This window comes from Amblyraja radiata, chromosome 7 (assembly GCF_010909765.2).
Source record: "Amblyraja radiata isolate CabotCenter1 chromosome 7, sAmbRad1.1.pri, whole genome shotgun sequence".
NCBI lineage: Eukaryota > Metazoa > Chordata > Chondrichthyes > Rajiformes > Rajidae > Amblyraja > Amblyraja radiata.
In genome coordinates, this window is record NC_045962.1 from 44179964 (window position 1) to 44194607 (window position 14644).

At 41.1% G+C, this 14644-nt stretch overlaps 1 protein-coding gene across 3 annotated transcripts in view; it reads left to right on the plus strand.

The window, feature by feature from the left end:
* The window catches only part of ino80d (INO80 complex subunit D), a 106996-nt gene that overhangs the window by 38719 nt on the left and 53633 nt on the right, over nt 1-14644 (plus strand). The window contains exons 2-4 of one of the 3 annotated variants that reach the window (XM_033024350.1): nt 345-429; nt 3949-4195; nt 8559-9373. In XM_033024350.1, the coding sequence (XP_032880241.1) occupies nt 3978-4195; nt 8559-9373 (1033 nt within the window). In that variant the 5' untranslated portion in view covers nt 345-429; nt 3949-3977. The remainder of the gene's footprint in view (nt 1-344; nt 430-3948; nt 4196-8558; nt 9374-14644) is intronic. The other 2 variants (XM_033024349.1, XM_033024351.1) reach the window with 2 other exon arrangements.

Sequence of the window (14644 nt, forward strand, 5' to 3'; positions counted from 1 at the left end):
TGGGATTATTGCAGGAAACTGGTGCAGACATTAAAAATTAACCATGATATTATTAAATGGTGGTGCAGGCTTGAGGGCCTGAATGCTATGTTTTTACTTATTTTATGGTCTTGGGTTCCTTAACCTTTTTTCCTGGTTCATTGGTGAAATGGTGAAAAGCAGAGTGTCTTGAGCTCATTGCTTCATATGCCCTTCGGCCCAACTTGCCCATGCCAACCAAATTGCCTAACTGGGCTGGTCCCACTTGCCTTCACCTGGCTGGTATCCCACCAAGCCTTTCCGATCCATGTATTTGTCCAAATTACTTTTTAAATGAAAATTTGCATAACGTTTTCTTTTGTAAGACAGGTCATCCAAAACCCGGGGAGGAACAGAGGGACCTTGCTGTACCAGTCCAGAATCCTTTAAGGTGGCAGCAGAGATAGAAAGGTTGGTAAAGAAGGGATGCTTGGCTTTATTAAAATATGAAAGCAAGGAAGTTATGGTAAGTTTTATAAAACCTTGAGACCGCATCTGGAATGTTCTGTGCTGTTTTGATCACCACAGTGAAGAAACGTGATTGATGTGCCTAATTCATCCGTGTCAACCAGGTTACCTAACTGAGCTAGTCCTACTTCCCTGTGCCTGGTTCACATTCCTCCAACCCTTCATATCCATATATCTGTCCAAGTGTCAAATAAAGGTCGTAATTGCACCCACCTCTACCACGGCCCACGGTAACTTGTTCCATATAGTTCTACCCAATGTATGGAAAAAGTTGCCCCTCGGGTCTCTTTCAATTCTTTCCTCTTTCATCTTAAATCTATGTCTTATTTTGTGCGATGATTTATTTAATGGCTGTTAAATATATATTCTTAAAGCACATTGACTGTGGGCAAAATGTTTTCTATTAAAATTGATACATATGTTGAAATGGTTAGTTGATGATTTGGACTAAATTGATGTGATTCACATTCATTGCAACTGAAGAAAACTGCGCTGTTTCAAAACTGTTAGCTTTTGTGAAAAATTCGGCACGGTGCTGCTACTTTGCAATTAGCGTAATCCATTATCCTTCTGTATATGCTACAGTGCCCTCCATAATGTTTGGTACAAAGACCCATCATTTATTTATTTGCCTCTGTACTCCACAATTTGAGATTTGTAATAGAAAAAAAATCACATGTGGTTTAAGTGCACGTTGTCAGATTTTAATAAATGCAATTTTTATACATTTTGGTTTCACCATGTAGAAATGACAACAGTGTTTATACAGTCCCCTCATTTCAGGGCACCATAATCTTTGGGACATAACAATGTCATGTGAATGAAAGTTGTCATGTTTAGTATTTTGTTGCATATCATTTGCATGCAATGACTGCTTGAAGTCTGCGATTCATGGACATCACCAGTTGCTGGGTGTCTACTCTGGTGATGCTCTGCCAGGCCTGTATTACAGCCATCTTTGGCTTATGCTTGTTTTGGGGACTAGTCCCCTTCAGTTTTCTCTACAGCATATAAAAGGCATGCTCAATTGGGTTCAGATCGGGTGATTGACTTGGCCACTCAAGAATTGACCATTTTTTAGCTTTGAAAAACTCCTTTCTTGCTTTAGCAGTATGTTTGGGATCATTGTCTTGCTGTAGAATGAACCGCCGGCCAATGAGTATTGAGCATTTGTTTGAACTTGAGCAGATAGGATGTGTCTATACACTTCAGAATTCATTATGCTACTACCATCAGCAGTTGCAACACCAATGAAGATAAGTGAGCCAGTACCTTCAGCAGACATACATGCCCAGGCCATAACACCCCCACCACCGTGTTTCAAAACCTTGGGCAGTTCCTACTCTCCTCCATACTTTGCTCTTGCCAACACTCTGATATAAGTTAAGCTTTGTCTCATCTGTCCACAAGACCTTTCTCCAGAACTGTGGTTGCTCTTTTAAGTACTTCTTGGCAAACTGTAACCCGGCCATCCTGTTTTTGCGGCTAACCTGTGGTTTACATATTGAGGTGTAGCCTCTGTATATCTGTTCTTGATGTCTTCTGCAGATAGTGGTCATTGACAAATCAACACCTGACTCCCGAAGAGTGTTTCTGATCTGTCAGACAAGAGTTTGGAGTTTTTTCTTTATTATAGAGAGAATTCTTCTGTCATCAACTGTGGAGGTCTTCCTTGGCCTGCCAGTCCCTTTGCGATTCGTAAGCTCACCAGTGCTCTCTTTCTTCTTAATGATGTTCCAAACAGTTGATTTTGGTAAGCCTAAGGTTTGGCTGATGTCTCTAACAGTTTTATTCTTGTTTCTCAGTCTCATAATGGCTTCTTTGACTTTCATTGGCACAACTTTGGTCCTCATGTTGATAAACAGCAATAAAAGTTTCCAAAGGTGATGGAAAGACTGGAGGAAAGACTAGGCGCTGAGAGCTCTCTTATTCCTGCATTAAGGAGGCAATTAAACACACCTGAGCAATTACAAATGCCTGTGAAGCCATGTGTCCCAAACATTATGGTGCCCTGAAATTGGGGGGGACTATCTATAAACACAGGCTGTAATTTCTACACGGTGAAACCAAAATGTATAAAAATGGCCTTTATTAAAATCTGACAATATGCATTTTAACCACATTTGATTTTTTTCAATTACAAATCTCAAGTTGTGGAGTACAGAGGCAAATAAATAAATGATGGGTCTTTGTCCCAAACATTATGGAAGGCACTGTATATGTGTGGTTGTATTGTGCGATTACAAACCTCGCCTTGGGCTGTGAACCATGAATTATTTTTGAAATGCTATGTAGATTAATAAATGTGTAGTATCTATCACGAGCACCCTATAGTCGTACTCTGAAATCACGAATCAGGACTTATCAATGTATGTAGCTGGTAGTGAAAACGGCATACCAGCAGGTCTTCAGAGCTAAGTTTCAATATTGGGTAAAGTGGACCAAATGTTAATCTATGTTCAAATGTGAAATGCTGGTCATGGCTATATTTGATGCAGGCATTCATTTGCCAATGTGCATAATTTGTTCGTTCTTATGTGCCTTGTATTGAAACTTGAAAAATGTTAATAATCAGATAGAACCCACCTTAATACTCCTTCCTTTCATCAAGATATGAATCAACCGTACAAAAACAGTCCGTAAACCTAATGTTAGCTCAACCTGAATCCTAGGTCCCTGCTTTATATCCTGAACTCAGCTGGGTAGCCAATAATACTCTGCAATAATGTCTATCCAGGGCAATATGCCTGGGTTCGGGAGAAGATTTGCGTTTTTCTTATATCATGACCTCAGTTAATCCCAACCTAAGTGCTAATAATGTACAATTACAGTTCTGATGCATGAATTTAGCAGTCAATTAGTGAAGAGTAAGATCCCATAGGTAGTGATTATTGACCAGATTAACTGCTTTGAGTACTGATATTAGCTAGGGCAATCGGGAATGTTCTGCTGCTCTTCAAAATTAAGACATGGGAACTGTTATATCCAGCTTAGCAAGCAGGTTTAACATCTCAACTGATGATCCCACACGCTCTATTCCCTCAGTACTGCACTAGAGTTCCAGCCTTGATTTTTGTGTTCTGAAATGGAACTTTAACCTGCAATCTTCCGACTCGGATGCAAGTATACTGCCAACTGAGTTATTATAGTTATGAACCAATGAGGAGCAGATGACCAGGCTCCCTATCCCTATTGTCTCATGGTGAGGACTACTAGGCTTTTCACGTCTCCTCCCCCAAGCCCCATTGGTTATTTAGCCTGTTTAATGGTCTGCAACCAAAGGCATGAAAGGCCGGCCACAAAGGGAGACTCGTAGAGATCAATTAGATATCTGACAATCTGTGTCAAAAGAATAAATCAAGGCAGGGACTGGAATATATCAATTCCATTCCAGCCCATGCTGGTCAAAGGTGTTAATTCCCCCTCCAATTTGTATCTGACACTTTGCCTTTTTCTCTGTAGCTAATGTTCACAAGGAGAAGAATCACGTGATGTATGAAGGCAAACACATACACTTCTCAGAGGTCGATAACAAGCCCTTGTGCTCCTACAGTCCCAAGCTCTGCAAGCAGCGCCGGCTCAACGGCTACGCATTCTGCATCCGCCACGTTTTGGAGGACAGAACCGCTCCTTTCAAGCAATGTGAATTTGTGGCCAAGTACAACAGCCAGCGGTGTACAAACCCTATCCCAAAATCTGAAGATCGAAGGCAAGTCATCCATTCCTAATTGGGTACAATCTGCTCTTTGGTAGACTGATGCGGTCGTACCCAACCCTGGTTTTATACTTCACATTTTTACTGTTCATTCAAGTCAATAGAGAGTAATATAGAATACTAGACCAAGTGTAGACCCGTTGGGTCTGCTCCCCCAACGCACCCGTTCCCTACCCATAGCCACCACGGAAGGTGTGGTCCTCCAACTCAAGCTGTTCCCAAACGTAAGATTCCACCACTCCCCTTGCCTTCCTCAGCAGTGATCTTTTAATGGCTCGACTAGCAGTCGCCCTCCCCCTGCTAGTCGAACCATTGCGATCAGTTGAAGTTGGTCGGTTTGAAATTCAGTCTTTTGATTTTTTTAAACTTTTATTCAGTAATGAGTCAAGAATAAGTCTAGAAATAAAGCATAAAATGTTCAGATAAGGTGTTCCCGGCCTTGACGGGAAAAATGTCAATCGCAATATGTAAAAACGTAATCGTTGCCGCGTAGTGTTTTTGCGAAGATGTAAAGACAACCACAGATACACACACATATGCACACGTACAAGATCAGACTTTTAATAAGTATATGATAACATATCGTTGTCTTCATGCTAAATCCAATACTTCCCATGAGTTAAGTATGAATTGCTTCTAATTTCTCAGACCATAAAAATCGATGCAGTAAAATGCTTTATTTAAATTGCTGAGCAGAATTAATTACTTTGTTTTTAAGTTCACTAACCTGCAAACTTGTGGAGTTTCTCTCAAGTTAAAAAAAATACTACTTTTCAATCTTTTATCATCTTGCAACACCTGAACTTTGGGAATGAAACACTGATAATGTTGCCACAATAAGTAAATGGCATGCATCCATGTAAAAAAAATCAACAAGAACAGGAGAGGATTGTTGCTATTCCAAGGCAATTGGCTGTTCAACATCAAATGAAGGTAGATCTCTGGAAAAGATGATAAAAGATTTTTTTAAAGTAGCATATGTTTCTCACCGCTCATATTCCCAGGATTGTAATTAATGCTGCTGTAGAATTCCACAAGAGATGATCAGGAACCCTGCCTTGATGAAATATATTTTGTGTTCCTCTTACCCTACTGTTACCCTGGTGCAGATCAACTGAGCGCAGGGCAACAATTAATCCTTGGACCATGATGACCTGCTTTGCTTAGAGACCTCTGCCGAAGCAATTAACAATTTTCTCCAACAGAGAATCCACACAGTTCTCTGCCAATACTGCTGGAAATTGTTCCACTGTGACACATTTATTAGATTTGTTCTGAGGCACATTGCCAGGTAACAATAATAAATAGCAACAGAAAATGTAGGAAACAGTCAGCAGGTTAGAGAGCATCTGTAGAAAGAGAAACGGGTAATGTTGTAGGTTGAACAACCTTTGTTAAATTTAAGATATTTTTAATTAAAAAAATAAATTGAATTCAGAATTGAAAATATATACAAAACACCAAATTGTGCAAATCCTCATCATGGGTTCTCAGTGTCTATACTTTCAATAGTGTCATCATACTCTAGTGTTTGCACCTATCTTTAAAGAAAAAACGCTTGCTACTCAGCAGTGTTTGCACCGACCTTTAAAGAAAACACCCGTGCCACTTATGAGGTCACTTGGAGTGATATTGATTCCCTTGATGGAGGAATATGGCCACTCAACGTCCAGCGATGGAAGGACAGTAGGCTGTGGTCCTCCCCCATAGAGCTTTTGGGTTGACTGCACCAAGCCAAGTTCAAGTTCACATTTATTGTCACATGCACCATTAAGGCACAGTGAAATTTGATATACCATGCAGCCATACAATGAAAAAGAACACAACACACAATAAAATTTAACATAAACATCCACCACAGTGGAATCAACATTCTTCACTGTGATGAAGGCAATAACCTTCAGTCAATCTTTCTCCTTGTTCACCCGTGGTCGGGGCCATGAACCCTCCGTAGTCGCCGCTATGGACGGCCCGATGTACAAGCCCTCTAGTCGGGATGCTCGAAACTCTGACGTCGGGACGGACGGAACACACACTCCATGGCTGGAGTTCCCGAATCGGCTACTTTCTTACCGGAGACCGCTGCTTCACGATGTTATAGGCCGGAGGCCGGCGGTACTTCTTAGGGCGATCCCCGGCAAGGGATCGCCCCGCTACGTGATGGAAAGTCCACACTGTACCCAAGGCTAGAAGCTCCGCAGACAGCAGCTTCACGATGTTATAGTCAGCAGGCCGGCGGTTGGAGCACTTCTTCTGGCAATCCCTGGCAAGGGATCGCCCCGCTCCGTGGGTGGATGAGTAGGCAGGTCCTCTTTCCTTTCAGATTTGGTGAGGAGTTCATGTAGCTTATTGCCACAGTAGTCTGGCAACCAAGAGTGTCCCTTACTCCACAGCAGAATTGAAGAAGGAATAAATAGTTACTGGGAAACTTGTCTTTGAATTGAGCTTGGCGTCCTCATAAAACAAAATGTTTTTTCAGGTGTCTGTGGTTCTAGTTAAAATGGGAATGAGATTAATCATTTGTAAATCTAGTGAGGTTTTTTTCTGAAAACTTGATGTGAATAAATGTGAAGTCAAACTCAGCACTTGAAGATGAATGTGATATTAAATCTTATCATTTTTAGTAATGATTAATAACTCTAAAATAAAAACACAGCTTTCTCAAGGAAGCCATTGCTTAGTGGTGAACTTTATCGTCAATTCTATCCTGTAGTGAGTGCCACAGACTGATTGCAAACATTCAAAAGCTTTTTTTTTAATCAGTTATGCACCACCGAGATGTCTTTATTTGTTGAATTAAAACAATCTCAGTTAATCATAGCTGAATGTAAACTTTGACCAGAAGGTCGTATTGTCCGAAGAAGGGTCCCAACCTGAATTGTTATCCATGTTATCCAGAGATGCCTGCTGACCCGCTGAGTTACACCAGCATTTTGTGTCCTTTTGTGGAAACTAGCATCTGAAGTTCCTTGTTTTTGTATATTCCATTGTGCCTGCTCTTCACTGCAGTATTTCTGACCCATTGCCTGCTAGCATGACCTAGTCTGCCCTACAGATAAGTCAATTTAATTTTGAAATCTATCAGTTAGCTATGTCAATCCATCTGTTTCACTCATTTCTTTCTGTGGCATTTCACTGGAAGTCACAATTTTTGTTCTAATTTTTCTTTTGTCAGTCCCGCTTACTGTATAAATTCTTGGTTATTGGAATATCATTCTAAAAATGTTAGCTTTCTGTGTTGCCCTGTCTTTTATAATGAGTTTGTGCAACTTAGATTCTGTTGATGTTTTTTTACCGCTCTTATCTCCCCGACACTCCATCTCACTGACCTCTGCAATAGAAAAATGAGTATGCAGAAACTATTATGGGGCAGTATTTCTTTCTGGTATCTCATTGTTATTTTTCCAAAGCCTTTGCTTTCAGTTTGCACGATGCATTATACGATGCTTTAATCCACCATCTCAACTTTCCAATACTACTATAACTACCTTGCAGTAGAAAGTATTTCTCCCTAGTACAGTGTTTACGGATATTTTGTGAATAGGTGACTGTGATATATAAACGGGTAACACTCCAAGAGATGCCTTTGTCTTATCTCAACAGGCAGCAGGAGAGTAATGCTAATATGAAATAATTGTTTTATCTTTATCTTTCATTGTGCATAACTGCTATAAAGTCAACATTGAGAATATAATACATAACTTTGATACACATAAACCAGCTGCAACCTCTTCCCCACAAGAATTCCTGATTATAGTATGATAGTTATGTAAGGATTTGATAGAGCAGATCGGGATAAAATGCCTTCACTAAAGAAGAATTCAAAACTAGTTGCTCAAGCTAATAGCCAATAATTCCAAAATAGAAATTGGGAGCTGTTTCATCGTTGAAAGTATTGTTAGGTGAACTTTGTTAATGCAATTAGTAATTAAGGTGAATAGTATAGATATACTTAAGGAACATTTATATGTAATGTGGCAAAAATGAATAGAAATTTAAAACAAAACCAAAAAATGCTGGAAGAACTCAGCCAGTCAAGATGCATCAGGGGAAAGATAAACGGATTAACATTTTGGGTGAACTGGGCAGCTCTGTGCAAAGGTCCTGGCCCAGTATACAACTTTTCTCTTCACTGATAATGGCTGAATTATTCCAGCAATGTATGTTGTTGTTTCGTATTCCAGAATCACTATTCAAATGAAAACAATTCAGCGCTGAATGTATTTATAATCGGCCACATCCTGGTTCTGGTTCCGGGGTTTGGAGGAACATGGAATCTGAATTGCACAAGGTGTGTTTCATGACACTGCAGCAAGACTTCCCTTACTGTGCTAATACTTTCATCCTTCTCCAACAGATACTGCAACAGCCACCTGCAGGTCCTTGGTTTGGTGCCCAAAAAGGAACGGAAGAAAAAGTATGAGCAGCTAGACGAGGTGCGCCCCAGACTGCACCCCGATGTGGCCATGGCAGTCAGCCTGGCAGTGCCCACGCTGGCCCTGAAGACGGCAAATGGTTTGGATGGACCCACGCGAACTCCGCAGATGCCGCGGCTGCCCCTCCAGTGCTTGGAGCGCGAGCTGGATGACCCCTTTGCTTTCCCCGATGACGACGATTGCGCACTGAGGAAAGGGACTGTCAAACGGAAGCTTCAGACCAAACTTGCTCAGAACCGGCAGCAGCTGCAACAGCGGCTGCTTCGCAAGCCCGAGATTTTGAGACTGCAATCAGAGCACTTTATCCCCCGCCCTGCGCCGCATCGGCCGCTCTACCCCGGCACTCCCCCTCTCTCCAGCCCCCCACGACCTACTGTACTGTCACAGGGCCTGCTATGCAAACCCCCACCGCCCCCCAGCCCCGGACTGCCGCCAGCAGCAGCCCAATGTACGGCTGCAGCGACGCCTGCCTCTCCCTCGCCAAACAGGAGGCCCCACCGGACCGCCTCCCCGCCTCAGCGAACAAGGACGCCGCCCCTCCCGCAGCCTGCTGCTGTCCCACCCACGCCTGCGGCCAAGGCAGCGGACTCTTCCAGGCCCAACATGGTGGTTCTCAAGGCTTCAAACTCCACGCCAGTCTGCAGGCAGCACTCGGCCTGTGTAAACAGGCTTCAGAGACTAGCAAAGCTGTGTGCTGAGAAGCAACATTTGCATCAGGATCTCTTTCCACATTTAGGTAAGAACCTGCAATGCTAGTTGGTAATTGTTTATTACTGTCATGTGTACCAAGACACAGTGAAAACTTTTTTCTGTGTGCTATCTAATCAAATCATACATAATCAAGCCATACACAAGCACAACAGATGGTGCAAAAAAACCCCAGGATGCAGAATATAGTGTTTCAGCTCCAGAGAAAATGCAGATTAAAATGTGATAGGGCCACAATGAGGTAGATTGGAAGATCGGGAATAAATCCTTTGTTTATGAGAGATCCGTTCAGTAATTTGGTTATACTGAGGAAGAAGCTGTTTCTGAATCTGGTGATACATGCTTTCAACTCTGCCTGTCCCGCCAGGTTAACCCACAGCCCTGCCTGGAGTTACGGGAAATATGGCCCAGGTTTACAGCCAGCGCGGAGAAGCAGCGCTGATGTCCCGTCAGTCCAGGCAGGGCTGTAGATTAACAATTTTTTTTAAAAACTTGGTTCTAACAAACTGGGTATCTTCATTGCTGTTCACAACACATACATCTAATCTGAATGCCCGGTAATGTGGCATCTTGACACCTTTAAATATATTACCAAAAGAACATTTGCTGCAGTTATGTCCTTTGGCCATCTCTTGTTAGTTAGTGTAATGTAATGTTTAACCTGTCAGATGGGTATAGTCAGTTTTAACAGCTATTATCATAAAATGCCTTTAGAAAATTCCTTGCAACCTGTATATTTTGTTGTCGATAAATTATGTGGAAAGTGAGTGTTTCTGTACCAATAGCAATAACGACCATGGCCATGTCATGATAATTTTCGGTCCATCACATAAAACATGCTTGCATCAATCTGTAGTGTGCATGGTTAAGCATATATGTTATCATGGTCCAGGATTTATTGACACGAGTTGATCATACGCTGAATAATCTATTTTTGTTTGGAAGTGGAAAGAAATAATAGAAATTGCATTAATTGCAATGTGTAAAAAGAGTTGAGATACTGCATTATAATTTTGCTGCATGTCATTGTAGTATATATCATGTCTTGATCGGTGAATATGTATAGTTTGTGACTTTATTTGAAGCAGAAATAATATGTGAATTCTTCATTGGGCATAATTCCGACTGGTAACTACGCACTTCGTCCGAGCACATTATCGCACGCGTCATGCAAGCCATCTTAAATGACCACCTAAACTGTCATTTGGCAACCGAAAAAGCTTTGTCCGAAAGATTTGCAGAAGCTTGCAAAAACAGAATGGTGGACTTGATAGGAATGGTTAAAATATGCAGAAATTTGATAGGATTGCCAAAAAGAGGATGGGTTTACTTTTGGGAGAGTCCAGAACTTAAATATAACCAAGGTGACATGTCATTTTAAAGTGTATTAAGAGCAAGGGGGTAATCGGGGAAAGAGTGAGGCCTGTTACGGCTTTGAGGGATAACGTGTGTGATTCCACAGGAGGTTGGTGAGGTTTTAAATGAATATTTCTGCATTCAGTTTAGAGAAAGATGTTATGGGTCGAAATTTGGGGTTGGGGGAGGGGGGGGGGGGGGAGATGATGGTACTCTGGAGCATATTATCATTTAAAAGGAGGTATTAGATATTTTGGCTGACATAAGTGAATCAATTCCCAGGACCTGATGAGAAATATCCCTGGCTACCATGGGAGGCAAAGGTGCAGATAGCTAGGGCTCTGGCAGACTTTAAAATAATCATTGGTCCTGGTTAGGCGCCAAAACAATGTAGTTCCATTATTTAAGAAGGGGAGCAGGGACAATCCAGGTAATTATAAGCCAGTGAGTCCTGCATCTGTGGGAGATAAATTACTGGAACAAGTTCTGACGAACAGGATTAAACTACACTTAGAAAGGTAATGATTGATGAGGGATCTTAAGTAGATTTGTTGGTGGGAGATTATGTCTGACTAATTTAATTTGAGTTTTTACTGGAGGTAACAAAATATATAGATGAGGGTCATTTACATAACATTTAGTATGGTATTTGACAAGGACCTGCATGAGTCTGATCCAAACGGTTAGTGCCCATGAAATCCAAGGGAAATTGGATCCAAAAGGACACACAGTAACTCAACAGATCAGGCAGTATCTCTGGAGAACATGGATAGGTCTCAGCCTGAAACATTACCAATCCATATTCTCCAGAAATGCTGCCTGACCTGCTGAGTTATTCCAGCACTTTGTCCATTGTGTATTAATTAACATCTGGAGTTCCTTGTTTTTAAAATTGGATCCAAAATTGATTTGGTGATCGGGAATAGAAAATGATAGTGAAGGGTATTTTTTAAATGGAAGTTTGTGATCATTGTTATACTACTAATTGGTACTGGGATCCATGCTGTTAGATATATCCAGTGCCCTCCATAATGTTTGGGACAAAGACCCATCATTTATTTATTTGCCTCTGTACTACACAATTTGAGATTTGTAATAGAAAAAAATCACATGCGGTTAAAGTGCACATTGTCAGATTTTAATAAGGCCATTTTTATACATTTTGGTTTCACCATGTAGAAATTACAGCAGTGTTGATACATAGTCCTCCCCATTTCAGGGCACCATAATGTTTGGGACACATGACTTCACAGGTGTTTATAATTGCTCAGGTGTGTTTAATTGCCTCCTTCATGCAGGTATAAGAAAGCTCTCAGCACCTAGTCTTTCCTCCAGTCTTTCCATCACCTTTGGAAACTTTTATTGCTGTTTATCAACATGAGGACCAAAGTTGTCCTAATGAAAGTCAAAGAAGCCATTATGAGACTGAGAAACAAGAATAACACTGTTACAGAAATCAGCCAAACCTTAGGCTTACCAAAATCAACTGTTTGGAACATCATTAAGAAGAAAGAGAGCACTGGGGAGTTTACTAATCGCAAAGGGACTGGCAGGCCAAGGAAGAACTCCACTGCTGATGACAGAAAAATTCTCTCTATAATAAAGAAAAATCCCCACAAACACCTATCCGACAGATCTGAAACACTCTTCAGGTGTGGTATTGTCAATGACCACTGTCCGCAGAAGACTTCATGAACAGAAATACGGAGGTTAAACTGCAGGATGCAAACTCTGGTTAGCAGCAAAAATAGGATGGCCAGTTTACAGTTTGCCAAGAAGCACTTAAAAGAGCAACCATAGTTCTGGAAAAAGGTATTGTGGACAGATGAGACAAAGATTAACTTATATCAGAGTGATGGCAAGAGCAAAGGAGAGAAGGAGCTGCCCAAGATCCAAAGCATACCACCTCATCTGTGAAACACAGTGGTGTGGGTGTTATGGCCTGGGCATGGATGGCTGCTGAAGGTACTGGCTCACTTATCTTCATTGATAATACATCTGCTGATGGTAGTAGCATAATGAATTCTGAAGTGTTTAAGACACATCCTATCTACTCAAGTTCAAACAAATGCCTCAAAACTCATTGGCCGGTGGTTCATCCTACAGCAAGACAATGATTCCAAACATACTGCTAAAGCAACAAAGGAGTTTTTCAAAGCTAAAAAATTGTCAATTCTTGAGTGGCCAAGTCAATCACCAGATCTGAACCCAATTGAGCATGCCTTTTATATGTTGAAGAGAAAACTGAGGGGACTAGCCCCCAAAACAAGCATAAGCTAAAGATGGCTGCAATACAGGCCTGGCAGAGCATTACCAGAGAAGACACCCAGCAACTGGTGATGTCCATGAATCGTAGACTTGAAGTAGTCATTGCATGCAAAGAATATGCAACAAAATACTAAACATGACTACTTTCATTTCCATGCTCTCTTATTCCTGCATTAAGAAGGCAATTAAACACACCTGAGCAATTACAAATGCCTGTGAAACCATGTGTCCCAAATATTATGATATCTCAAAATGGGGGGGGGGGGGGGGGGGGGGGCTATGTATAAACACAGCTGTAATTCCTACACGGTGAAACCAAAATGTATAAAAATAACCTTTATTAAAATCTGACAGTGTGCACTTTAACCACATGTGATTTTTTTCTATTATAAATATCAAATTGTGGAGTACAGAGGCAAATAAATAAATGATGGATCTTTGTCCCAAACATTATTGAGGGCACCGTACATCAACAACTCTGGTATTAATGTAGGAAATATGGTTGGTAAGTTTGCAAATAACACAATAAATAGTGTTGTGATTATTGAGGGGGATAGTCACAAGCCACAGAAAAATATTGATCAGCTGGTAATTTGGCCTGACCATGGACAAATGGAATTTGATTGTAAAAAAAAAATGTTAACGGATGTATTTTAGGAGGTCAAATATGAGTAAAAGAATGGTGGTTCCAAGGCAGTACAGACACTCCCTGAATTACTTAAGGGTTCCATTCCCAATAACAGTCCAACAGCTGATTTCACCATAAGCCAGAAATATCAATTTTCTATAGCTTCTCCATGTACAGTGCTATAAATCTTTCACTTTTATCAAACATTCACCATAATACTACCCATAAATTAAAAACAATGGATTGTATGCTGTATCCAGTCACTAATGAACACATGTAACTCATTATCATTATTATCATCACTATCTAGAAAAAAGCTTTAAAAATATATGGCATATTTTGTTGAAAGTCTGATTTCCGTAAGTCAGGTAATCTGTAAACCCGGGAGCCCCTTTACCGAGAAACAGAAGGACTTTGGTGTACAAGTCGAAAGAATCCTGAAGGTGGCAGCACAGGCAGAAAGTGGTTTAGAAACGATGCTAGTCTTTGAAATATAAAAGCAGGGAAGTTATGGTAAGTTTTATAAAACATTGTGAGTTCATGTTCTGCACAGTTTTGGTTGCCACAGAAAGAACGTGATCGAGGGAGAATGTGGAGAAGGTGCAGAAGAGATTCACAAGGATGTTGCCTGGGATGGAGTGTCTCAATCATGAGGAGAGGCTGAATATCTAAGTTTGTTTTCCATTGAATGGAGGAGGCTGATGGGGACCTGACAGAGATGTACAAAATTATGAGTGGGTGTATAAGGAGGACATTAGTAAACTTTACCCAAAGCAGAATGTTTAGAACCAGAGGACATAGGCCTAAGTTAAGGAGTAAAAGGGTTCGAGGATATATAAGGATTTTTTTTTTTATACATGGGTGATTGCAATCTGAAATGCATTGCCTGAGAGGGTAAGAGAGGCAGACACTAACAACAAGAATAACTGGATGAGTGCCAATTGCCAAGGTATAGGAGGCTACGCCCAAATGCCGATAAATGTGATTTGTGGAAGGGTGCTTAGTCATGCAGCTGCACAGCACGGAAACAGGCTCTTCGGCCTTGCT